At 46.2% G+C, this 27,864-nt stretch overlaps 1 protein-coding gene across 1 annotated transcript in view; it reads left to right on the top strand.

The window, feature by feature from the left end:
• Positions 1-27,864, top strand: part of MBOAT1 (membrane bound O-acyltransferase domain containing 1) — a 112,339-nt gene that overhangs the window by 57,835 nt on the left and 26,640 nt on the right. Inside the window, exons 2-6 of the mRNA XM_004613937.2 lie at positions 6,784-6,929; positions 8,233-8,310; positions 16,540-16,635; positions 22,074-22,129; positions 26,525-26,579. Coding sequence (XP_004613994.2) covers positions 6,784-6,929; positions 8,233-8,310; positions 16,540-16,635; positions 22,074-22,129; positions 26,525-26,579 — 431 coding nt within the window. The remainder of the gene's footprint in view (positions 1-6,783; positions 6,930-8,232; positions 8,311-16,539; positions 16,636-22,073; positions 22,130-26,524; positions 26,580-27,864) is intronic.

Raw genomic sequence — 27,864 nt, forward strand, 5'->3', positions numbered from 1 at the left:
TTACCACTGCTGATTATCCCTCTACATCTGAAAAAAAATTTTTTTTGCTTCATTTTGTCTTATCATAGTGCTTCAGCATTTTCTGCATTTTCTTTTTGTCATCTAATAATATATACATATATGCACAGTGGATAGGGCATTTGCTTTGCGTGTGGCCAACCCGGGTTCGAGTCCTCCATCCCTCTCGGAGAGCCCAGCAAGCCACTGAGAGTATCCCGCCTGCATGGCAGAGCCTGGCAAGCTCCCCGTGGCGTATTTGATATGCCAAAAACAGTAACAAGTCCCGTAGTAGAGAAGTTACTGGATCCCACTCGAGCAAATCGACGAACAACGGGAGGACAGTGCTATAGTGCATCTAATAAATACACATGTAAAAACAGCGCAGTGCAAAATAAGAATCAGCGCAAACACTACCATATTATTCTGGAAAAGAATGGTAACCTGAGGGGTGCCCTTTCAGTATTTTATGTGTCTTTACTAATTGTTGGCTTTGGAGGGGGCACACGGGGCTTACTCCTAGCTCTGTACTTAGGGATCGCTCCTGGCAGAGCTCAGGGACCATATGCAGTGCAGGGAATGGAACCCAGTTCAGCTGTATGCCAGGTGACCCCCTTAACTCCTGTCCTGTGCACATTTCTATCAGGGTAATAATAATGGGTTATAAAAAAAATCACAGCCACGACATAGATATGCACTGTAGCACTGTCGTCCCGCTCACCAGTAACGTCTCCATTGTGAGACTTGTTGTTACTGGTTTTGGCATACTGAATATGCCATGGGGAGCTTGCCAGGCTCTGCCGTGCGGGCAGAATATACTCTTGGTAGCTTGCCCGGCTCTCGCAGAGGGGCGGAGGCATAGAACCCGTGTGCTTGCAAGGCAAACGCCCTACCCGCTGTGCTATCGCTCCAGCCCATAGGTATGCAAAAAAAAAAAGTAAATTTCTTCAATACAGTTCAGCTTTCAGGCTAACCCGATCATCTTTGGACTCCCACTTCCCCTTTAAGGTTGGTTACAGAAATGGTGCATCTACCTCCGTGCCTGGGGAGTAAGTCCCGAGGGTCCGAGAACCCTCACTGTCCTTCCGCTCCCTGTGCCACTGGGGCCTGGGTGGCCTCAGCTCGGAGTTGCTCCTGCTCGGGGCTGCAGCCTCATAGGTCTGCGTTGTCTTCCAACTCTCGACATGCCCCGTAGGCCAACGACCACCCTTTCAGGCCTGCTGGCCCTCAGGGTGCCTGGCCGCTGTTCTCAGAGCGGGGCCCAGCCTCTGTGGCTCTTACTCACGCGCCGCTGGGCTCCTGGACAAGGCCCGTCCCCTACACCCCTGTAGGGAGCCAGTTTCCAAGCCTGGCTCTTAACTTCTGTAAAACAGAGGCTTGCTCAAATTGCCTGTAACAACGTTGCCACTACTGACCGTACTGCCCGTATTGACCTTACTGTTCCGCCATCGTTTTCACGAGCCAATGCACATGCATGATGTGATAAATGGACATGTCACAATCTGTAATTTACTACAGTTTGTACGGGGGTCCGGCCACGTATACCATAGCACTCTCTCCCCAGCAGAAAAGGATAAATGTTGTAACTGCCAGTAGAATAAAGCTTTTCCTCTTTCTTGCTGCTTTCTGGCTCTGCGTCTGTTCATTCGGCTGCGTCCCTTTCTCAGCTCAAATAAGGGTCCTTCCTGCTGGACAGGACGGGACCCCCACACATCCCCTGGATGCGGTGGGAGGAATTGCTCTATCGTGGCATGTGTTTCGTTCTCCAGCTTTGCTCTTGCTCTGCAAAACCAGTGCTTAGAAGTAAAAAGCGGAAAAACAATATAACCTTTCTGTTTCTTTTATCTTTAACAAAAATTTTTATTGAATCACCATGTGATACAGTTACAAGCTTTCATGTTTGAGTTATAATCACACAATGATCAAATACCCATCCCTCCACCAGTGCACATTCCCCACCACCAATGTCCCCAGTATACGCCCCCTTTCCCACCCTCCCCCTGCCTCATGGCAGACAATTTCCCCCATACTCTCTCTCTACTTTTGGGCACTATGGTTTGCAACACAGACCCTGAGAGGTTTCACCTTTGGTCCTTTATCTACTTTCAGCCCACATCTCCCATCCTGCGTGACCCCTCCATCCATCATTGACTTAGTGATCCCTTCTCTATCCCAGCTGCCTTCTTCTTCCACTGATGAGGCAGGCTTCCAACCATGGAGCAATCTTCCTGGCCCTTGTGTCTACTGCCCTTGAGTGTTAGTCTCATGTGATGTTATTCTATACTCCACAAATGAGTGCAGTCCTTCTCTGTCTGTCCCTCTCTCTCTGACTCATTTCACTTAGCACGACACTCTCCATGCAAAATGACCATTTTGAGTGTCTGCAGATGGCTTTGCTGTTCGATTTGCTCCCTCTTTAGGTCTGTAAAACTCCACTTAGGAGAGCCGGGGATAGGCTCCTCTCAGCTGTTTTGCTGCTGCTGCAGGAGAAAGGCCACAGGGAAAACTCGGGCAGCCACGAGACTCCCACCCGGACGAGAGGGGTTGGGAAGCCAGTCAGTGCCTAACAATACGACTGTGTGTTCAGTTCAGTCAGTGCCTCGCTTGTGCAAATGTTATCCTCACCCAGGTAGGAAAATATTAACAGCAAGAACTTCGCAGTGCCAAGTTTGGATTGATCTTGTAAAGAAATAACTACAGCGGGGAGTGGGTGGGGGAATATCCAGATGGACTGGATGTAGCATAAGGATGTGAATGGAGTGTCTGGGACGCTTCAGGGCTGCTGAGGGATTGTGCTTATCCGGAACATAAATGTTAGCATGATTGTAAACATGTGACCTGCACTATAATGGCTTTTAAAAATGATTTTGCCAGGGGCAAAATGCTAGTACAGCGGGTAGGGCGTTTGCCTTGCACATGGCTGACCTGGGTTCAATCTCCGGCATCCCATATGGTCCCCCAGCGCCGTCAGGAGTAATTCCTGAGTGCATGAGCCAGGACTAACCCCTGAGCATCTCTGGGTGTGCCCCCCAAAAAACAAGATTTTTCCAATGGGATAAGTTGGGTGGTGGGTGGGAGGGATATTGGGTCATTGTTATGGGACTCTGGCACGGGTGGTGGGTGTGGAGTTAGAACACTGTTTGCCTGCAGCTCTATTAACAGTATTAAATCTCTGTTAATCTCTATTAGCAGTATTAACTCTATTAATCTCTATTAACAGTAGTAAATCTCTATTAATCTTATTAATGGCATTAACTCTATTAATCTCTATTAACAGCTCTATTAAGAGTATTAAATCTTTATTAATCTCTGTTAACAGTATATAAATGACAGAGCCTAAATAAAAACTAGTAAAAGCAAAACAACCTTGGGGCTGGAGTGATAGCACAGCGGGTAGGGCGTTTGCCTTGCACGTGGCCGACCCGGGTTCGATTCCCAGCATCCCATATGGTCCCCTGAGCACCACCAGGGGTAATTCCTGAGTGCAGAGCCAGGAGTAACCCCTGTGCATCGCCGGGTGTGATCCAAAAAGAAAAAAAAAAAGAAAAAATGGGCGGAGGGGTTTTCTTGGTGGTGGATGGATCTGAAACTTTGCTGGTAGGCAAATCCTGTCCACATATCGAGGTGTCAGGGACACTTCCGTTCCACCATTTAATATTCCCATCAGCTGCATGCAAAGGTGCTTATTTCCCACATTCTTGCCAATACTTGTTGCACTTCTTACTTAAAAGGAAACAAACAAACAAACAAACAGTAGCCAGCCTAATGGGCATGAAGTGGTACCTCACTGTGGTTCAACTAGTGCCTTTTATGATGTCCATTTGGTAATTGCAAGAGCAATTCCACCCCAGCTCTCCCGCTAGAACTAAGCGATGCTGTGCGTGTCTGCTCTGGGCACAGTTTGCCGTGGAGCGTCAGGCTAACCGTTCACGACGCCCTCCCAGGACGTGGAGAGGAGGGCTGCGGCTGTAGGGAAGGAGAAAGCTTTTAGTTCCTGCGCAAGTCTTAATGCATGCTGAGGTGAGTGGTGTATACCGTGAGGAGAAAGGACTCTGGGTAGGTATAGAATGAGAGACCAAAAAGAGAGTGTGGGACCAGTTTGCCCATCTTGCCTGAGAGAGAGAGAGAGAGAGAGAGACAGACAGACAGACAGACAGACAGACAGACAGACAGACAGAGCGAGCGCTCAGGATAGGAGAGTGAGTTTATCAGAGGCTCAGCGCTGAGGACCCCACGTCAGAAGAGAGAGACTCAGAGCCCTGTTTGCTCTCAGGGTCTCTCTGTTATCCTCCAAAGGTGGGCCACAAACTACGTACATTCTTATCAGTGAAACAGGGCATAGAGAGGTAATAAGTCAAAGAAAAACAACCAATGCATCGTTCCCACGTGGCACGGCCTTCAGGTGCTCAAAGAAAAACAGTGTCAGTAACTCTTGCCCATTCTTGGTGCTGCCTTCAGGTACCATCTCCCCGGCACTCCCATAAATCTGCCAGCCCAGTGTGCTGCCGTCAATGTGGTGGGCTGGTGGGCTCTTAGCTTGGTTAATTGGATGCTCCTCCCTCCCTTCTCTTGTTTAACTTAGGGGCTCAGTTTCCGTTTCCCAGTCCCCATCACACTTTCTTAATTTTCATTACAGTTCCATCAGTCTCATTGCATACAGCCTCTTACTTGTCATCACACTCCTGAAGGCCAGGTTTATGCCTTCTTGCTCCTTTATCCCAGCGGCTCTTAAATGATCACGGTCACTTGTGGGGGCTGGTGAAACCCACTCATTAGGTTCATCCTGAAATATCTGAAAATATCTAGGAGGTTGGGGTAAAACTGAAAATCTGCATTTTTTTGTGGGTCAGGGAGGAGGGTCTTGAACCAAAGCCAGTGATCCTCAGGGTTGACTCCTGGCTCTTGTGCTCACGGGGAACCCCCTGGGAGGTACTTGGGGGGAACCACATGAAGTATCAGGGATTGAGCAGGGGTCAGCTGAGTACTCTCCAGCTCCAAAGTATTATTTTCTATGAACTCTATGGAATTCACAGTCTTCTTGGTCCCCCCGACCCTGACCCCAGAAAACAGAGCAGTGGAGTGCAGTTCACCAGAGCGCTAAAGCATCTCACTCACAGCTTCTGCTTTTTCTAGTGTGAATCACGACCCTGACTCTGGAGGCGTGATTCACCTATTTCTGGCCCCCACCACTTTTCAGCTGTGCGCCTTCTATACAGGACATATTTGCATTCTGGGTAATCAACATTTTAAACTGCTTTGGCAGTTTTACTTCATGTTAAACTGACTAGTTTATTTTGGCTTTTGTTTTCAGTCAGCTGATTTTTTTCCTGAGGGTGCCAGGGAATGATGTCTATATGTAGCTACCTATTTGTAGAGACTGATGTGTATTTGTTTGTTTGTTTGTTTGGGGGCCACACCCACTGGTGCTCAGGGACTCTTCCAGCGTGGTGCTCAGGGGTCACTCCTTAAAGTGCTCGGGAACCATGTGATGCTAGGAATCAATGTCAGGCCTCTTGTGTACAAAGACTGTGCTCCAACCCACTGAGCTATTTCTTGCCACCCATCATTTTGTGTGTGTGTGTGTGTGTGTGTGTGTGTGTGCATATGCATGCATGTGTGTGTATGTGTGTGTATTTTTTTTTTAACTTTTTTAAAAAGTAAACTATCCTGGACAGAATGAACACATACATTTTCCCGAGGAAGTTGGGTGTTTATTTTGCCTGTTTGCTATTGGAGGCTGAAAGCAGGGTTTTTTCTTCTTCTTCATTTTTGGTTGTTTTTGTTTTGTGATCAGTGCTCAACAGTGCTCAGGTCTCTATGATCGGGGATCACTCCTGGTGGAGTTTGGGGGACCATACAGGGCCCCAGGGCTAGAACCTGGGTTGACTGTGTGCAAGGCAAGTTCTATTGCTTTGGCCTCATTTATGTATGTGTGTGCGTGTGTGTATGTGTGTGTGTCTGTGTGTGTCTGTTTACCACACCCATTGATGCTCAGGGGTTACTCCTGGCTCTGCACCAGGAAATATTCCTGGCAGGGGCTCCGGGACCATATGAGATTAAACCCAGGTCGGCCGCGTGCAAAGCAAACACCATACCCATTGTACTCTCTCTCTGGCCCTGTGTTTTCTTAAGAATCTTGTATTAGAGCAGTTTTGTATTAGAGATGTTGCTTTGAAATCAGCAAATTAGAGTCAGATCACAGTTGGTGGTTACTCTGGATTGGCATTGTCTTGTTTATCAGCTACCAAATTAGGGAACTGAAGCTATCCGTTGCCCTTGAGTTTGTTTTCTTGCTTCTAGGATACATTCTTCACTTAGGATACTGCTGGGGGTGGGAGAGATAGCACCAGGACAAGGCATTTGCTTTGTATGCAGCTGACTCTAGTTCAACCTCTGGGCACTCCTGAGTGTGTTTAAAAAAAGAAAAAAAAAAGAAACAAGAAAACAAAAGGATAGTGTGAGAGCAGGGGTTGGTAGAAAAACATCACAGACCGATTTCATGGTCAGCAAAGACCCTTGACTTAAAAAAGACCTAGTGCCTAGACCTTGGCTAGTCCTAAAGGGGAGAAAGGCATTATTGGGTTCCTGACTTCCTTTACACAGAAGTATACAACTGTGTTTTCTGCCTCTCAAGCCTTCTACAAACCAACACTCCACCAGCGAGAGAAAACGCAGATCCAGGTTAGGGATGCAGCTTGACGTGGAGAGCGGAAAAATAGTGGAGATAATTCGCACTCAGGCACAACAGGAAAAGGGTTTCAATCTCTCTTTTTTTCTCCCCCGCAGGTGAATTTTGTGGCTTGCCAGCTCTTTGCCTTGCTGGCTGCCTTCTGGTTTCGCCTTTACTTAAATCCTGGTAAAAGCAGTCCTGAGGTCCGACACACGTTCGCCACTGTATTTGGCATCTATTTTGTCATCTTCTGTTTTGGCTGGTGAGTATGAGCCTCATAAATCATTTTTCCCTTCAAATTAAAGAACTTTGATTTACAAAGTTGTTGATTGTTGAGTTTTAGACATATAATATTTCAACACCAATCCCACCACCAGTGTAAACTTCTCTCCACCAGTGTTCCTGTGTTCCTTCCTTGGAGCGGGTAGGGCGTTTGTCTTGCACTTGGCCAACCCCAGTTTGATTCCTCCATCCCTCTCGTAGAGCCTGGCAAGCTACCGAGAGTATCCTACTCGCACAGCAGAGCTGGGCAAGCTACCCGTGGTGTATTCGATATGCCAAAAACAGTAACAAGTCTCACAACAATGGAGACGTTACTGGTGCCTGCTCAAGGAAATCGATGAACAATGGGACGACAGTACTACAGACAGTGCTAAACCCAAACCCCACCCCATTTTCACATGTCAACTGGACAGGCACATTACACAATTTCAGTGGTGGCAGCTTAGATCTTGGGTTTTCAGTGTGTTGAGTCTGTTTTGGATATATGACTATACCACTCATATCACCAGTATAACTGAAGCCCGATGCCTGTTCACCCATTACTTCCCCTATCATCATAAATTCCATAAGTTCCCATTTTAATGATCTGAGTGGTTGGAAGCCCCACTCATCACATTTCCCAGCACTAAGGAAAGGTACCTACAGCACTAAGGTACCTACAACTTATGAAATCTGTGAATTTGTTTAAGGTGCTAAACTCTGGTTCCCTTTTATTCAACTCACATTTGCGAGAGAATGGAGAGTGCTAACAACGGGCAAAGTACTTGCCTTGCATGCAGTTGGCCTTGGTTGATGCCTGGTATCACAGAGAGTTCCGTGAGCAGTACCTCGAGTGAGCCCAGAGCACAAAGCCAAGAGTAAGCCCTGAGCATAGTCGGATGTGTCTCCAACACAGAACTAAGTTAAAGGATGAAGAGTACTGAATCAGCCTCCAGGTCAAAGTCTGGGGAATCGGACTTTGGGTTCTGGTCCTTGAAAATTAAGAAAAAGGAAACGTCTCTTCTAGTTTTCAATTATTATGTGAGAAAAAAAGTTTAAACATTCTATGCATGGATTCCTGACACAGATAGTGCTACAGTTTTATCTACGGGGACTTCCTAGTATCAGTCAAGGCAGAGAATTTTAACTCTTGGACTGATTTTTCTCTGACATAGACTTCAGTCAGTGGATCACTTACTATTTGGGCTGGGCTGGGAGGTAGAAGTGCAGCAGCAGCAGGAGGGAGATAGAAACATTAATATGAAATATGATCGGTGCCCATGTCTTTCTGCCATGTCCCGCAGGTACTCCGTACACCTGTTCGTGCTGGTGTTACTGTGCTATGGCGTGTTGGTTACTGCCAGCGTGTCCAATATCCACAGGTAAGGCCCCAGGAATGAATGAAACAGTGGCGAGGTAAAGTTTTTTTTTTTTTTTGTCTTCTCTGAAATTTCATTTCTACCCATGGGATATTATTTGAAGCATTCTGGGATATCTAAAGGAAGGGCCCTAAAGGTGGGGTGCAAAATGGTTCTTAGGTGAAAGAGTCCATCAGAGTGAGGCAGCTCAGTTTGTGATGGACCCACACTGGGCGGGAATCCAGTGCTTGCTGCCAGGAGTATGACCCAGTAGTGAGAAGGGGTGAGTGATGGAGTGCCGAGTCTCGTGCGGCTAAGTCAAACGGGGTCCCCAAGGCAGAGGGAGAAGGGCAGTGGGGTTAGGAGGGCTGACAGCAGTGCTCATACAACGTCTTTATTGAACAAGCAACAGACATAGGTCTCTAGAAGGAAGCATACATTGGAAAAATATACAGGATTGTTCAGGATATGTAAGTTTAGAATGTACTGGGCGTTTAGACATCAATGATGTTTCTCTATAATTACACCAGGCTGGAGCAATAGCACAGTGGATAGAGCATTTGCCTTGCATGTGGCCGACCCGGGTTCGATTTCTCCATCCCTCTCAGAGAGCCCGGCAAGTTACCAAGAGTATTGCACCCGCATGGCAGAGCCTGGCAAGCTCCCTGTGGCATATTCGATATGCCAAAAACAGTCACAACAAGTCTCACAATGGAGACGTTACTGGTGCTGGCTGGAGCAAATCAAGGAACAACAGGATAACAGTGCTACAGTGCTACATTGTTTCAATGATATTTTCCTTGATTACATATTGATACACCTTAGCAATATGTTCTGCCCTAAGAACAAGGAAGGAGCCTGCTAGAAAAACAAGAAAGTCAGCCCTTAGAATGTGTAGCCCCAGGACAATGGTTTCTATAAACCAGCCTTTGGACAACATGTCCCCAGGACAAGAACTTTCTTAATATTAACTAGCACAGGCCCCCAACCATGGAGCTCTACATTGATATAGAATAAACATACTGAGTGAAGGACGCCAGATATATTCTGTTTTCAGAGACAGACTAGGGCTGGAGTGATCGTACGGCAGGCAAGGCACTTGCCTCACACATAGCAAACCCAAATTTCATCCTTAGTACCCCACATGGTCATACGGTTCCCGGAGCAATACCAGGAGTGATCTCTAAGCACAGAACCAGGAGTAAGCCCTGAGCACTGCTGAATGTGGCCCCTAGACCATGAGAAGAAGAAAAAAAAGAAAGTCACAACGAATCAGAAATTGAATCAGACCTAGGTCTGGGGGCTGGGGGTGCGGTGGGACGAGTGCTGGGTTGCGACATGCAGGGCTACGTACAAGGATGTGAAAGAGGCTGGAGGAAAGTCGGGGGTCATGCCTATGACCTTGAATATGGTTGTGGTTTTCTAGATGTTTCTGTGCCTCCCAACTTAAGTATGTAAAAGGAGAGACAGTCTCCCCCTAACATTGTTATTTAGAAGTACAGATGGGATCCCATGATTGCGAGTTCGTGCTTGGGGAACCCTCTGAGATGTTAGGCAGTTGGGGTCCACACCCTGCTTGTCATGGTCTTCTGCAGTCTGCCTTCCAGTAACAAGGGAATGTCAACCCTGTGAAAACAAAGGCTTTTCTCTCTTGTTGACAGTTGTATCGGGAAAGCCTAGAACAGTACCTGCCACAGGGAAAGGCTAATCCATACTTATGGAATGAGTGACTGAGTATCTTTGGAAAGGCCTGAAGATGCCCACTTCCGATATCTTTTCCAGAAGCCTCTCTGAAAAATCAGATGCGTTATTTTAGCCTCAGAAAGCTCTTTGATTAATGACTCTATAACAATGGTTTCCTTTTTGGATCCTTGAAATTTTGCTTTTTGGTATGCAATCACATCCTTACTTACAGCAGATGTCTGGCCTTTGGGCCTGAAGAGATTAGCACGGCAGGTAAGCCACTATCATCATCCCAGGTTCGATCCCTGGCACCCCATATGTTCCTCGGAGCATTAGCAAAAGTGATCCCTGAGACCAGAGTTGAGATTAAGCTCTGAGTGCTGCTGGGTATGGCTCAAAATCCTAAGCCTCCGTCCCCCAATTATTTTGGTTTTATTATTTATTTATTTATTTGCTATTTGGGTCACACCTGGCAATGCACAGGGGTTACTTCTGGCTCATGCACTCAGGAATTACTCCTGGCGGTGCTCAGGGGACCATATGGGATGCTGGGGATCGAACCTGGATCGGCTGCATGCAAGGCAAATGCCCTACCCGCTGTACTATCGCTCCAGCCCTTATTTTGGTTTTAAAGGTAAAATATTTCTGTTTTAAAGTTACTATTGCTATTATTTTCCCATTTCCTGTCTCACCTCTCCCTTCCTTGTTGTAGTGGCTGATGCTCTTTTTTTTTTTTCTTTTAAATTTGTTTTGGAGCCACACTTGTTTATATGTTCAGAGCTTACTTCCGTCTCTGCACTCAGGAGTCACTCCTGTCCATGCTTAGGGGGACCGTATGGGGTGCTGAAGATTGAACCCAGGTCAGCCATGTGCGAGGCAAACGCCCTATTCGTTGGACTATCTCTCCAGCCCCTGCTGATGTTCTTTTGATGAGGGGGGTTGTAGCTAGGCCTGGTGGTGGTGCTGGCTCAAGTCAGCTATGGTCCCTGCAGGGGTCAACCGTCAGGCTCTGGGTCCTGCTCTGCCTGACCATGGTGCTCTCTGAGGGCTGCACTTCCTCAGTGGAGGGGTTGGCACACATGCATGTCAGGGTTGCACTCTTGGTTCAGGCTCACAGGCTATGTTATGGTGCTAGCCTGGAGGTGCTGTGCCACTCATGTGTGCTCACCAGGGCTTAGACTTCCTAGCCTTGGCATTTGCACATTGTTCTAGTCACTCTGATTCACCAGGGTTTGCACACCTTTTTTTGGGGTGCTTACGTGTGCACACACACACGTGCACACACATACATGTGCGCGCGTCCATACACACACACACAGACTGGTTGTGCTACACACACATACACACACACAGAGACTGGTTGTGCTATGTCCAGAAATGTTTTATGGCATGGGAGATTCCAGACAGAATTCAAATCACATGTGGGACATCAGGGATTTGAACTTGTGACCATAGACCTGCCAGACAGGCATGGCAAGTGACAGAGTCATCCCTCTGGGCCCCTTTGAAAGTTTAGAGTCACTCCATTGAGTATCAAATGAGCCATGGGAATTTGATTTCAAGTCATCCCTTTCAAGTAAGGGCCCTCCTTGAAAGAGGGTAGTGTCAGTACTCCAGAAGGGAAGGAGAAAAACCCTGTTTCTCCTTTGGAAAGAACGGGTTTGGGCCACGTATTTCTTACTTTGACATAGGCCATTTGCAGTGGGGAGTGAAAAATGCCCAGGTTTACCCAAACTTTCTCTTGGAAGCCGTCCCGTTAGTAAAATGCTATTGCCTTGTGCACATTCCCCACTCCTCTACAAACTGAGATCTTTCAGTGACCCCCCCCACACTTGCCAATGGAGTGGGGGGGGTCTGTGTGGCAGAGGGTCATGGACAGACATACACACTTGCTCCATGCCAGATCTCAGGTCACTGTGTCAATGATTTTTTTTTTTTTTGCTTTTTGGGTCACACCTAACAATGCACTGGGGTTACTCCTCACTCTTCACTCAGGGATCACCCCTGGCGGTGCTCAGAGGACCATATGGGATGCTGGGAATCAAACCCAGGTCGGCCACATGCAAGGCAAATGCCCTACCCGCTGTACAATTGCTCCAGCCCCATCACTGTGTCAATGATTTTTTGGCCAAGCTTGGGATATCCTGGCCAGGAATGGGAACTCTGATGCTTGGCTAAGCTGAGCAGTTAGCAGACACGCTCTGATCATGCCAACAATGCAGTGATCACGCGTGAGGGGAGGGCTCTGTCATGAGATGAAAAAGAAAGATGCCAGAGGGACTTCTTGCCTTTTTCTCTTCCCATGTGAGGTGGCCAGATGGCAGGGGTTAGGCGTGGTGTTGAGAATTCCTGAAGGAGGGGAGTGTTGCCTATTCTAGCCGGGAAGGCACTCCAGAGAGGCAGAGAGTCTGATTCTTTCCATCCTGGGGAGTCTGAACAAGTCCACCAGCTTCTCTGTACCTCACATTTCTCACCTATCAAATAAAAAGGAGGATGCAGTGATAGCTTGGACTTGTTCCCCTTACGAGCACAATCTCATGTGTTTTATTTTTTGAGTGTGTGTGACTTGTTCTCCTTTTTCCATCCCCTGAGCCAAGGGTAAGAATTTGAGTATCGTGCTGAGTGAAGTTAGTCAGAGGGAGAGGGACAGATACAATGATCTTGCCCCCATGCAGGATATAAAGAAACATAGCAGGGGAATACTAATGCCCAAAGGAAACAGAAAGGAAGAGCAGGACAACTGTCCTGAATAAGAAGCATATCCCTGGGGGTGGAGGGGGAGTTGGGTCAGGGAAAGTACCACTTGACAGTGATAGAGGCAGGTGGTTGGTTACTTTGGGTAAGGACTGGGTGCTGAAAAGAGGTAAAGCGATATGCATGATACCCTATCAGTAACAGTATCATAAACCACAGTGACCAAATGGGGGTGTGGGGGGGGGAGAAAAGGGAAAGAAGGCAAAAAAAAAAAAGGGGGCCTGCTGTCGAGACAGGCTGGGAAGTTGTAGGGAAGCTGGGGATATTGGTAGGGGCAGTGAATACTGGTGAAGGGACGGGTGAAGGGACGGGTGTTGGAACAATGAATGCCTGAAACTCAAATGTTGGTGCTAAGCCAGGACGTTAGGACGAGCCTCTGGATGCTGCCCTGAAAGCAGCAATAGAACTGAGGCCCCACTTTCACATTAAGTGGGAAAGCTAAACCTTGTGACTCCAGTGACCCGGAGATGTACAGCATGCTCTCATACACCCGCCTAGTCATACATTTTCTTGGCAGTATGAGGCAGCAGTTTCCCGCTGTCTTATACATCCTTAATCTGGATTGACCTTCACGTATCTGTATGAGCCTTCTCTTTGCCCTCTGTGTAACTAACCACAAGAATGTGGGAGATGTAATCTGTACAGCCTACGTGCCCAGTTCCATATCTTCCTCTGACGTTTTTAATCGTAACCACATAGCCTTGACAAGACAATGTATACCCTGATTACCCTGATGTTCTTTTTTTTTTTTTTTTTTTTTGCTTTTTGGGTCACACCCGGCGATGCTCAGGGGACCATATGGGATGCTGGGAATCGAACCCGGGTCGGCCGCATGCAAGGCAAACAGCCTACCTGCTGTGCTCCAGCACCCCTGATGTTCTTTTGACGAATGCTCATGCTATAACTGTTTGTACTCTCGTTAGTCTTTCTCTGTGATGAAGTCATTAGGATGTAACTGATTAAAAATAGAATTAAAGGTGGCCTCTGGCAGTCACTCTTCGCCTCGAGCCAGATCGAGTCTTGGCACTCCATGCTCTTTATATTCCTCTCGGGTGTCTTATCTCTGTGACTCTGACCGATTGATCAATCACTTCATGCAACATCGACGCGCCTCAGTTGGTGCTGCCCTGGCTTAGCACTAACACTCAACCGTGAACAACTTCATGGTTTGTGGTTCATGGCGATTCAGTAAAAAGAATTTGGTCTCAGAGCCAAAGAGAATACAGGGGTTAAGGCACTTGCCTTCTAGGTAGCTGACCCTGGTTAGAATCCCCAGCATTGCAAATGGTTCACAGCGCACCGCCAGATTCCTGAGTACAGAATCAGGAATAGCCTGTTATACCTCGTATGGCCCCCACATCCCTGCCCACCCCCCCAAAGAAAGAATGAAAGAAAAAAGAACTCATCTAGAAATTTTCACACTGCATTAGCTTTGTCAGTGCTGATATTTGAACTTCTGTTGGTCTGTCTCCAAAACACTGACTCTACTAAGCCTGGATTCCTTGGATTTTTCAGTATTCCCAAGGCAATGAGTTTATAGCCCCATTGAACTGGGCACAGTTTCTTGACATCAGCCACGATAGTCAGGTCTCATGACCGCAGCTGAGTTGTAGTAGCTGTTGTCACTGGGTGGAGGGCGGGGGAAGGTATAAATCTTGCTCCTTTGGAAGAGACAGAGGAAGGAAGGCATGGTTGCATTTGAAGGGATCCTGAAAGAATCTGTCTTTGGAATATGCTTTGTGCTTCTGCCTTAAGACTCAGGAACTGTCAGGACAAAGAGAACAGGGGCTGGAATCCAAAAGGTCTGATTCCTCTCTCCTTCCCTGTTAACTCATCAGGGGGTTGGTCTGGCTTAGTTGTTTGCTCGTTCACCAGCTTTTTGGTTTGAAATGGGTTAAGGATAGAACTTTTCTAAACGTACACAATCCACAATTTTAAAAATGGTATCTTCTTTGTTTGCAAATGATAGTAAGATGAACTCAAAATTCGATGTACGGTTGAGCTTATGGCACTTCCCCCATACTTCTCTGTTCTTTCTTTCTTTCTTTCTTTCTTTCTTTCTTTCTTTCTTTCTTTCTTTCTTTCTTTCTTTCTTTCTTTCTTTCTTTCTTTCTTTCTTTCTTTCTTTCTTTCTTCCTTCCTTCCTTCCTTCCTTCCTTCCTTCCTTCCTTTCTTTCTTTCTTTCTTTCTTTCTTTCTTTCTTTCTTTCTTTCTTTCTTTCTTTCTTTCTTTCTTTCTCTCTTTCTTTCTTCCTTTCTTTCTTGTTCTCAAATGAATGTTTATGATCCCTACTTTACTCTTCCTTAGGTTGTTATTGAGTCCTTTCTGATTTATTTTGGTATGAATTTGAGTATGGTTTAATATCACAATGCATGTTTTGATACATGTTTAAAAGTTATACCTTCTGGAGCCAAGGGGAGAGAGAGAGAAAGAGAAAGAGAGAGAGAATAAAGGGGTTAAGGTTGCCTTGCATGTAGCCAACCTTATTTCAGTCCTCAGAACCTAACAACACCAGAAGTGATCCCTGAGCACAGAGCCAGGAGTAAGCCCTGAGCACTTTCAGTGCTCCCTTGTCTCCACCTCACAAAAAACATGTCTCCTGAATTTAGGTCTTTATCTGATGAAGTCTTGAGTCATGTAGAATGTGGAGAATACTCATTTCAGTTCATTTCAACATAGTGAACCCTATGTGTCAAGTCAGACTTGAAATGGGCATGGTCATGGTGAGTGGGAAAACATCCATGTGTATAGATCACTTTCGTGTCCTACTTGTTCATGTGAAACGCTTAAGAAATCCAGGCAGTGGGACAATGGCCTGTGCGAAGGTTGGGGACGGGAAAAGGGATGAGAGATTGAGCCAAACCAGGCCAAGTGGCATTGAGAGAGTGACTGATAGGCCTTATCGGAATGATTCCCAGCTCAGGGACAGGATGGAGAAAGGAGTTAGAGAGAGAGGAGAGACACTGCAGAAAATTTTGTAGCCTGAAAATAGAGTCATTGTGGAAAATGAACCATCCTCTATAATCTGAAAGTGAGAGAAGTAACTTGCATGCTGTATTCAGGAATTTTGATTGATTAGATGGTGGGATCCATTGAGACTTTTAAGAAAAGGGACATTTATTTAGTTTACTCAGCATAGTAGCTGCCTATGGTGAATGAAACACACGTAGCTACCTTTGCCTTCTTGAAGCTTCAATGTAGTAAGAGAGACAGTGGTTACTTGGAATCAAGTTCTTCATAGTTACAAATTGATGTATGTTCTCAATTCAAGTTGTGTGTGTGTGTGTGCGTGTGTGTGTGTGTGTGTGTGTGTGTATTGATGGTTTAACACATTGACGCCAAAACAAGAACGGAAGCCAAGGGAACACAGTGTTTCAGGAAGGGAGTGGTGGGCGGGGTGGTGATGATTTGTGTTTTCAAAGACCTGGTGTAGAAGTACTGGAATGTGAAGAGGAGAAACTCAATGTGAGACCTTCCAGGTCAGTGGCTCGCAGCTCTGGTGGCACAATGGCAGAACAGCTGCCAGGCGCACCCTGTACCAGTTAACCCAGCAGGTCTCCAGGTGGGGCCTGGTGTCCGCAGTGTTGAAAGTTCCCAGAGGATTCTTTATGCTGCCAAGGTTGAATGCCCCTGCAGGGAGGGACTTGGTACAGCGGGTGTGACAGCGAGGCAAGAGGGTGAGCCCGAGGGTGGACTGACCCCGTGGGACTCGCAATAAGTGACCAATTGCATGTGAGGGTGAGAAAGGAAAGAAGGGGAAACTGACTACTCACCATTGCCATGTGTAATAACCGGACTCTGTCTTTGTGGTTTCAGATACTCCTTTTTCGTAGCAATGGGATACCTGACCTTATGCCACATCAGCCGCATATACATTTTCCACTACGGAATTCTCACAACGGATTTCTCAGGGTGAGTATCTCTGTGGTGAGGAGTTGGCTGCTAACTTGGCCTCAGGTGGGTGAAGATCGAACATGCAGGTCAGAGTCACCAGTGAGGGATTAAATCAGAGGATGAATGAGAGCATGCAGGTGAGTCAGAGGTTTGAGAGCTCAGTCGGCTGAATTGTGACGTACCTTCTGTCCCTCCATCTGCCTCTGTTCATTTATTTATATTTGAAATGCAGTCAGGCACCTTTTAACGTATGTGTTACCTTGGCTGTTTTTTTTTTCTTTTTGCACCATTATGGTTTTGAGGTGAGTTGTTCCCAGAGAAAATGTATAAACCCACATTAGATCATCTTGTTCTTCATAGGAAAAGTAGCCCATCTCGAGAGTCATGGATGTCTTGCTTATCTCTGAGTAGGTCATGACAGACACATTCTCCCATCCTACTTGATAACCAGCTGCTGCCCCATTCCACCTTGCAGGAAGGAGAAGACTGGTGCCCAGCACAGCACCACCACAGTTCTTGTAAACTTCTTGTGTGCACCGTGGTCCTTTGATGGAAGACTGTTCGCAACTTCAATAAAGTCACTCTTCTTCTCCCTTCTATTTTGGTGACTCTAATTTGGTCTTAGTTTAAATTTTGAGTTTTGTTTGTTTTACTTGTTTTGTTTCTTTGTGGGCTGGAGTGATAGCACAGCGGGTAGGACGTTTGCCTTGCATGCGACCGACCTGGGTTCGACTCCTTCTCCCCTCTCGGAAAGCCTGGCAAGCTACTGAGAGTATCTCGCCTGCATGGCAGAGTCTAGAAAGCTACCTGTGGCGTATTCAATATGCCAAAAACAGTAACAATGGAGAGACATTACTGGTGCCCACTCAAGCAAATCGATGAGCAACGGGATGACAGTGACAGTGACAGTGTTTCTTTGTACACAATGTGAGTGACATCATGCAGTGTTTCTTCCCCCATCTGACTTATTTCAAGCAGCATGAAACCCTCTATGTCCTTCTTCATTGTAACTCAACAGCAGGATTTCATCTTTTTAGGGTTGACGAGGTGTTCATATGTCCTGGTGTATTTTTCTACCACCTAATTGTATCTGTTGATGAAGACTTAGGTCGCTGACAGCTTTTGACTGTTGAAAATAATGCTGAAATGAACATTGCCTATATCTCTTTCAGTGTGATAAAAAAATTTGGGCCATATTCAATGGTGGTTACGGGCTACTTCTGGCTCTGTGCTCAGCAGTGACCCCTGGCAATGCTGTGGGGATCGTATGTGGTGTCTGGGATTAAATGAGGTTGGTAACATGGCCTGTGTGGAAGGCAAGTTCCTCATCCCCTGTGCTATATCTCTCCAGCCCTGAGTTAGAAGTTTTGCATTCTTTAGGTAGGTATGCAAAGTAGGATAATAGGAGCATCAGGAATTTATTTAACTCTTATTTTAGTTTTTTTTCCCTTTTTGGGTCACACCCAGTGATTACTCCTTTTAATTAGGGGTTACTCCTGGCTTTGTACTCAGGAATTACTCCTGGAGGTGCTTGGAGACCATATGGGATGCTGGGGATGGAACCCAGATTGACCACGTGCAATGCAAACACCCTAACTGCTGTACTATCACTCCAGCCCCTCTATTTAAGTCATTGAGGAATCTCTTATACCACTTTCATAATGACTGCATCAATTTATATACCCACCAACAGTGTTTTAAGTGTCTCTTTCTCTCCACATCATATTAATGCTGTCTTTTTGGCATATCGAATACGCCATGGGTAGCTTGCCAGGCTTTGCTGTGTGGGCGAGATACTCTCGATAGCTTGCCAGGGCTCTCTGAGAGGGGCAGAGGAATCAAACCCAGGTTGGCCGCATGCAAGGCAAATGCCCTACCCACTGTGCTATTGCTCCAGCCCTATTGTGAGATATTGGTGCAAAATTTTCCTTGAAAGTTTGTGGGAATTAACTTTTTTTTTTTTTAAAGGATGTGCATTGGTAGCAGAATATAGAAACGTTGACAGTAAGGAAAAAACTATTTAACTGGAAGTGATACCATTAAAATTATTTTTCAAATGCAGATAATGCTCCTTTGTCTGTAATCAGCAGACCGAATTATCTACGAAGAATGTACACTCCTCTCAGACTTCCAAGAGTTTCTGGCTCTTAATAGATGTTCCCTAGTGACCGAGTAAAAAAATTCATGTCTCTGTCAGTCCCTATTTCGGTGTTTTCCAGCAACTTCAATCAAGTAGCGCCTCCCATCAAACTTGGTTGAAATACTGTGCACAAGTGTAGATGTTAGCTCAAAGTCAAAGACTTACATCTCATCTGTTTCAGCATCTCAGGACATGGAATGTGTAATCATTAACTCACTTTCTCTGCCGAGTCCCCCCTGTGCTACATAAAGTTCCATGTGTCACTTACCACATGCACGTGGTCGGGAGGAAGCATTTGCCATTAGGGGGAGATGTCTCTGGTGACAGGTGCTATCAGGTCAGTGGGGTGGCTGTCACCGGGCCCTGTGATCTGTTCTACATGCCCACCCCTGGGACCACTGCACGTCTGCTGCTTTCCTGTCCACTGCACTGTCCCTGGACCAGAACTCATCCCTACCAACCAGAACCAGGGCTCCCTTTAGTGAGGGAGTGGGTGGGGCGGTCAGCTCTGCCTGCCCCTTTCCTGACCCCACTCTGCAGAGCTTGGGGTTGCATTGCAGACTCCTTGTCTTTTGCTGGGGTTAGTTTCCACTAGAATCCAGTGGGTTCGTGCCCTGGGCTGGTTCCTTTCAGGGGCCCGTGATTAGGAGCCACACAAAGTTCAATTATTATTTCTCACAGGTGGCATTATTTTTTTCCCTACCACCATGACTGCACAGTACCTTGGTTGCATAAATCTATCTACCTGGATAATGTCAGTGAAAAATAAATGCAGAGTCCCAGAACCTACCAACCTGAAGTCCACAAGATATATAAATCATAAATTCGTTCATTACCAATATGCCTTATATTATGAGCAAGCAAGCAAATGCAAGTTCTCCCTCACAGGAAAGTCTGCTTGACACTAAAATTGTGGTTTAAAAATCTTATGTAGGATGTTGCTGAGGAATAAAATAGTATTTTGAAGTGACCCTGATGTCTTAAAGTAGCCTGATACGGTCGCTAGTTGCTTTGGAGCTAAGTGCTTTGTTTTATTATATCTATAGAGTAGAAGCACAGACAGGAATTGAACAGGTTACATTAGATGAATGTGCCCAAAGACCCTGAGGATGGAACCAAGGTGGAGCCAGGTGCAAAGCAAGAGCCTTACCTCCTGCACTGTCTCTCCAGTTCTGGAAGCCTATTTTACATACTTCTGTACCCAGGCTCATATGAAAGAACAATTCTTGCCCTATGACCTGGATGCATATTGGTGTCACATGATGGGGGAGCTCTTGATACTTTTTTCAAATTAAGATTGGTGGAATGTGTGTGTGTGTGTGTGTGTGTGTGTGTGTGTGAGAGAGAGAGAGAGAGAGAGAGAGAGAGAGAGAGAGAGAGAGAGAGAGAGAGAGAGAGAGAGAGAGAGAGAGAGAGAGAGAGAGAGAGAGGGGAGACTTGTTTACTTACAGGAAACTGCGGTTTACAAATACATCTCTTACTACTTGTTCATGGAAGAATCATATTTAATAGAACAAAGCACAGAAGAACATAATTGGAATGAAGAAGCGATAAAAAGCTCTCTCCATGTAGAAGCAGAGTTCTGGATTAGGTCTCGGTGCTGTTGCACTTTAACGTGTGTTAGGCTTCCTGGAGATCTCATTAAGATGCAAGTTCTCATTTTCTAGGTCTGGGGCAGAGGTTGAAGTTCTGCATCCCCCAAAGCCCAGGTCGTGTCCACTGTGCTGGTCCATGGCCTTGCACTTGGAGTATCAGCATGAGAGGGACTGTCTAGGGCCATCTTGCTTAGTGTTTACTATCTACTTAAGTGATTGGAAGAGAAATAAAACGTGCTTGCTTGGAAGTCAGTGTTTTTGTAAATTTCCCAGTGCTGACAGCCCAGTGGGAGCACAGCAAATTTGATGGAAAAATTGCATAGGAGCCCACAAACTCAGTGAGTGTAAACAATAACACAGAAGACTCAACCAGCATCAACCAGCTTAGTAAATACTCAGACAATAACTTTAGTGACACCATTGAGAGATATGATAGTGATCACAAATTGACTTTTATCGGTCTATTTTTTGGTAATTCTATTTGCCATTTTGTTACAACATGCAATATATAGTAGATTTATTTGTGCCTCCTACAGGGGCAGGCTTGGGAAGGTGGCTGGCCGACGAGAGACATTGGTGGGCCACACTGGCAGTGGGATTGGTGGTGGAACATTGAATATCCAAAATGCCTGTATTGAGAACAACTTTGTAAATCATGGTGTTTAAAATTAAAAAGAAACTATGTATCTCTTTAATTATAAGTTAGGTCACATGGTTATAGTAGTGTTAATGGTTATAGTTGTGTTGTGCAGTTATTGCACCAACATCAAGTGCCCACAACCCTCCACAACTTTATTTTACGTTTAATTATTATACTTTAAGTCACATGTTTACAAGTCTTAAAGTTTAAGGTTTTTTTTTTTTTTTTTTTTTTTTTTTGCTTTTTGGGTCACACCCAGCAATGCTCAGGGGTTACTCCTGGCTTTGCACTCAGGAATTGCTCCTGGCAGTGCTTGGGGGACCATATGGGATGCCGGGGATCGAACCCAGGTCGGCCGCGTGCAAGGCAAACGCCCTACCCACTGTGCTATCGCTCCGGCCCCCAAAGTTTAAGGTTTTGATGCATGCAAATTGCCTCTCTGTGACATCATCACAGTTCCCAACTTCCACCATCAATGCCCTCATCTGTTTTTTTTTCAGTGTCACACCAGGGCTGGAGTGTTAGCACGGCGGTAGGGCATTTGCCTTGCACTCGGCCAACCCGGGTTGATTCCTCTGCCCCTCTCGGAGATCCTGGCAAGCTATCGAGAGTATCTAGCCTGCACGGCAGAGCCTGGCAAGCTCCCCATGGCGTATTCGATATGCCAAAAACAGTAACAACAAGTCTCACAATGGAGATGTTACTGGTGCCTGCTCGAGCAAATCGATGAGCAACAGGATGACAGTGACAGTGACAGTGACAGTGTCACACCTGGCGGTGTTCAGGGCTTACTCTGACTCTGTGCTCAGAGATCACTCTTGGCAGTGCTCGGGGGACCACATGGCTAGATCAAACCTTGGTTGACTGCATGCAAGGCCAGTGGCTCATCCCTGCACCATCTCGTCGGCCACCTTATGTTACTGCTGACGGCCCTCATCACCCGCATCAGAGGCTACCCACGTACAAATATGCTTGCATTTTATGCAATTCTCTTCAAAGGAAATCCTACCCTGCAGAAGAATCGAGCATCATTTCCTTTGTTGGTACTTTGTCCCCACCGATGGCCTTCTCTTTCTTTCAGCCCCCTGATGATTGTCACCCAGAAGATCACGACCTTGGCATTTCAAGTTCACGATGGTAAGAAAAACAACTTTCCTGTGAGATCTGGGATTTTTCAGAGGGCTACTCCTACATGAACTCCTTAGTCCAAATTTCACAGAAGTTCTGGCAGCTCTGGCTGGATCAAAATTTTCCAAACTTTTCCACTCATAACCTTGTTCCTTCCCCTGCTCCTCTTTGCTATTTCCCTTTGGAATCTGTAATCTAAATTTGCTGGAATCTGTTTGGAGAACAGTGGGTTTCCTGTTACCTTGACAGTTTGAAATTTCAGTGAATCGATGATGTTCTGGCTTTAATTTCTAAACATGTTAAGAAGAGATGGCTTGCCCCTTTGGCCTTCTGTAGTCTGAGAGGCCATTGTTTTCAGGAGAGTTTTTTGGTTTGGGTTTGGGAAATATTTAATGACATTAAACTGACCCTCTAAAAATCTCAGAGAGAAAGAATCCTTTGTTGGTATAAAATGGAAAAAAAATATTTTGTTCAGGGCCCTGACCCCCAAGTGTGATATCCACTTCTAGAACTGGATTCTGTTAGCCAGCCGGAAGATTTCAATATGTGCTTAGGAGATGCCAGGTACAATTAGTAAAAGTATATTCTGCGCATTTGTACTGCTCTGGTAAGCGCCCTTTGATGGCTGAAGTTTCTTTAGAAGCTGACAAGTTGAGAGGATTTGTAGGCTCCGCCAGCTTGTTTTCCCCTAAAGCCTGGGAGCTTAGTTAATTCCCATGTTGACCCTGTGTGAATTCCTCGTCCATTCCCGACGACTTAGTCACTCTGTAGAGAGCTGGGCCATGTCTTGTCCCGCCCCGAGGAACTGGACAACGGGGTACATGAGGAGAGGGTGCGAGAGTGATAGGGGACAAACACACACACACACACACACACACACACACGCACATGCACACACACACACACACACACACACACACACACACACACACGGGAGCCGAAGCTGCTTTATTGTAACTCCACAGAGCTTCTGTATGCTTAAGCTTCCATCTACTTGTATCATGGCCTTTAGGCAAAAGTAGAAGGAAGTAGTGGCACCTGGGAACAACTAGGGGCGATGACAATTGGTATCCAGAAGGCTGATCATTAAGCCACAAGCCTACCCCAGGAATGTCAAGTCCTGTCTGTCTGTTCCTGCTGGCTAACCATCCTGCTCTGGTAAAAATGTCCCTGTCCTCCTGCTCTTGTAAAATGGCTTTCTCAACATGTTTAAGTGAATGTTTGATGGCAAGCTATATGCTTGAAGGCCTGCTCCCCACAACGTCTTACTGAGGGGGAAATCTTCAAGCTGTCTGAGTTTGCCAGTACCAAACCATATTACAAGATATGAGGTTGCCAGTGTCAAATCAGGAGTGTCCTAGGGCAAGCCCAGACGAGCCTGGTATCATACTAGTTCCTGGAAGCTTGAGAGTGGTTAGAACACAGTTGCCAGAATCAATGTCTTTGAAGAGTTCTTAAAAAAAGAAAAAATTTTTTTTCGTTGGTTTTGCTTCTTGTTTTCTCTTAAAAAAAAAATTGACTTACCCTTCTTTGCCTATCTTTACTTTCTAAAGCGGTCTCAACTTATCCTGTGTTTTCCGAGTTTCTAAAAATTCCCTTATGCTGCAAAGTGTCTGTTTTTCTTTTTTCCTTTTTTTTGTCTCGTGTGTGTGGGGGGACAATCCCAGAAACATTCTATTCTCTCTCTGAGAAGGTTTTGAATTTCCATAATCAAACGGAGCTGAATGGGCAGTTTTATTTTATGTTTTTCTTTGTTTAATTTTTTTGGGGTAACACCTGGCAGTACTCGGGTTATTCCTGGCACCACACTCAGGAATCACTCCTGGCCATGCTCGGAGAGCCATACAGAATGCCAGGGATTGAGTTTGGGTTGGCTGTGTGCAAGGCAAGCCTTCTACCCATTGTACTAATCAGTGGGTAGAACACGCTGTACTACCAGACCCCTGAATGTGCAGGGTTTTATATAAATTGAATCAATCTGAGATAGTTATTCAGTTTTCAGTCATACAATGTTCCATCACCTGTCCCTTCACCAGTGTACACTTCCCACTACCAATGTCCCCAATTCCCCTCCTGTCTCCCTCCCCTTCACCTGCCTTTGTTTCAGGCACTTTCCTTCTCTCTCTCTCTCTCTCTCTCCTTTTTAGCATTATGGTTTGCAATGCATGTGCTGAAAGGTTTGTCCCCTCACCTCCTTTCAGCACTCAGTTCTTGCCCAGAGTGACCATTCCCAATTGTCTTTGGCATAGTGGTCCCTTCTCTCTCCTGGCAGTTTTAATGTTGGTTTCTAATGCTTACAAGATGATAGGTGAGTTTTTCTTCGACTAGACTTTAGAAGGTAGCTTTTAGGGATAATAATGACTGGAGTGATAGCGCAGCGGGTAGGCGTTTGCCTTGCATGCGGCCAACCCGGGTTCGATTCATCTGCCCCTCTCAGAGAGCCCAGCAAGCTACTGAGAGTATCTTGCCTGCATGGCAGAGCCTGGCAAGCTACCTGTGGCGTATTTGATATGCCAAAAAAAAAAGTAACAACAAGTCTCACAACATTACTGGTGCCCGCTCGAGCAAATTGATGAACAACAGGATGACAGTGCTATTATTTATTAATTTACTCATTTATTTATTTATTTTTGCTTTTTGGGTCACACCCGGTGATGCACAGGGGTCACTCCTGGCTCATGCACTCAGGAATTACTCCTGGCGGTGCTCGAGGGACCATATGGGATGCTGGGATTCAAACCCGGGTTGGCCGCGTGCAAGGCAGATGCCCTACCCCCTGTGCTATCATTCCAGTCCTTATTTATTTATTTTTTAACTGAATCATTGTGAGATACACTTATAAAGCTTTCATGATTGGGTTTACAGTCATACAATGTTCCAACACCCATCTCTCCACCAGTGTACATTTCCCATCATTAATATCCCCCATATACCTCTGTCACCTCCTCCCTCACACCCTGCCTCTAGGGCAGGCATCTCTCTCTCTCTCTCTCTCTCTCTCTCTCTCTCTCTCTCTCTCCTTTTGGGCATTACGGTTTGCAATACAGATTCTGAGAGGCCATCGTGTTTGGTCCTTTACCCTCACTTTCAGCACACATCTCCCATCCAGAGCGATCCCTTCCAACCACCATTGTTATAGTGGTCCCTTCTCTATCCCAACTGCCCTCTCCCCCAGCCTTTGTGACAGGCTTCCCACTGTGGACAGTCCTCCAGGTTCTTGTTTCTACTGCCCTTGGGTATTAGTCTCATACTATGTGTTTATTTTTTATATTCCACAAATGAGTGCATATCTGTCTCTCTCTTACTAACATTCACTCAGCATGATACTCTCATGTACATCCATTTATAAGCAAATTTCATGACTTCATTTTTTTCTAGCAGCTGTATAGTATTCTATTGCATAGATGTACCAGAGTTTCTTTAATCAATCATCTGTTCTTGGGATGGAGGTGGGTTTTTTAAAATTTTATTTTATTTTTATAAAGTTGTTCACAATAATTTATTGCATTTAATATTCAGACACCAATCCCACCACCATGGCACCTTCCCACCATAGTATTTAAAATTTTTCCACCCCAAATCCCAAACTGTGCCCCCCCAAAGCAGAACTGAAACAATTAATTTTGTATTGCTTGTTATGAATAATATGCTTAAAATGGCCCAACAAAGTTTCCTTAGAAAAAGGTGTGGGAAGATTGTTGTATTTCATCCTGGAGCCCTTAAGCTCTTATATGAAGGTTTACTAACATGTTTTGTGAAACTCCATGAAGTCAGCTGGAGTCAGCCTGGCAAGCTCCCTGTGGTGTATTCGATATGCCAAATATAGTAACAATAACAGATCTCATTCTCCTGGCCCTGAAAGAGCCTCCAATATGGCATTGTTTGGAAGGATGAGTAAGGAGAGGCTGCTAAAATCTCAGGGCTGGGACAAATGGAGACATTACTGGCTCCCGTTCGAGCAAATCAATGAACAACAGGATGGCAGTGATACAGTAATTTACATATATATAAATATATACATATAGTTTTTGTGCCTCACCTGGCAGTGCTCAGGGCTCACTCGTGGCTCTGTGCTCAAGGATCACTTCTGGTAGTCCTCAGAGGACCATACACAGTGCTCGGGTCTGCTGTGTGCCGGGGAAGTGTTGTAGTCCCTGTAGTTTCAGCTCAGGCTCTCATGCTCCCAGAATGCAAGAGGAATCATGTTTCCATTCTCCCCACTTCTTAGGAACCTGTAGAGACTCATCCCTCGTACCTTCACTGGGGCCGGCCCTTCCTTGGGTCCAGTGCATTTGGGAGCGTGAAAAACAGGGGCCCTGGGTGAAATTGGAAGGGGAAGCAATTGCTTTCTCGTGCTCAGCATCCGTTCAAGTGTCTGATTTCTAATTATTTTCCTTGGTGTAGGTTTAGGCCGAAGAGCCGAAGAGCTGTCTGCCGAGCAGCAGCGCCTGGCCATAACGTGAGTTCAGACCAAACTCTCCTTCTCGCCCTTGGTGTCTCGGTGCCCAAGAGCATCCTTATTGGTCCTATCTGTGTATTAACTCCCCGGCGTGGATGCTGAGTTAACAGATCTGCTCTGGATAGACACTTGGCTGGTTTTACCCCTCTGGGGCTTTTCCTCGTGGTAAGCGATGAATAATCCTGTCCTTAAATGGGTTTGGATAAGGCTGGAGCACAGATTCCCAGAAGTGGGCCTGCTGGGCCAAAAAAGCAAATGACTCTGTAATTTTATTAGTTTTGCAGTTTCCTTGACTGGAGCTGTGTACTTCAAGAATCTTTTTTTTTTTTTTTTTTTTTCACTGGACGTGTGTCTGGGGTCCTCCAGAAACAATTGCCAGTGGTGGTTGGTAGGATGAAATGCTGGCAGATGAGGAATCAGAAGTCAGCTGGAGGGATGTGTCTGGGCTGGGGCAGGAGAGGACAGGGAAGGGCTGATGGTGCAGAAGGAAGAGCTGCTGGCTGCTAGGGAGAGAGGGAGGCTGTGTTGAGTAGAACAGCATTGGGGCGGGGGTGAAAATACCACGGGACAACACATTGGGGAGAGAGCTGGAACCATGGCAGAGAAGCCCCCCTGGACCGTCCCTTGTCAGAGGGAACCAGGACAAGAGGGGGATGGCAGTTGGTAAAGAAGCCTTCATTCTTTCGTAAGGAATTGGGATTTGGCAGCAGTGGGGGACCAGTGGGGAAGCCCCTCCATCCAGTGGTTGGTGCAGAATTTTTTGGGGGGGTGTAAGTGTGAGGGCCTCAGCCAGGCCCTGGGGAGCAATGGCATTTTAGGAAGCTGACTCCACGTGTCGGAAGAGCGTACATCCTAAAATGCTATGAGACGCCTCCCGCCCGACCCGATTTCTGCAGAACCATTTCCCCTGCCACCAACCGCCACTGCTGTACCGGACCTGGTGCCAGAGGCCCAAGCAGACAAGAGATCTATTGTGGGTGGTGCGGGAACCGGCCCCACCCATCATTTGGTTTGTGTTTATTTTGGCGCGTTGGAGTTTTCTTCTTTGAGAGCATGCTGTTAACTCACAGTAGGCTCGGTTTCCAGCCTCTATCTTTGTGTGTGTGTGTGTGTGTGTGTGTGTGTGTGTGTGTGCGTGCGTGTGTGTGTGTGTGTGTGTGTGTGTGTGTGTGCTGCTGTTTTCTTTTGTAGGTGAGAAGGCTGGGGGTGTGGGGGGGTGTACAAAAGCATTTCCAGGTCTCAGAGTTGCCTTGGGGTCCCCTGTGTATAGCAGGGAGCACTGGCA

Source organism: Sorex araneus, chromosome 2, assembly GCF_027595985.1.
Source record: "Sorex araneus isolate mSorAra2 chromosome 2, mSorAra2.pri, whole genome shotgun sequence".
Classification (NCBI taxonomy): domain Eukaryota; kingdom Metazoa; phylum Chordata; class Mammalia; order Eulipotyphla; family Soricidae; genus Sorex; species Sorex araneus.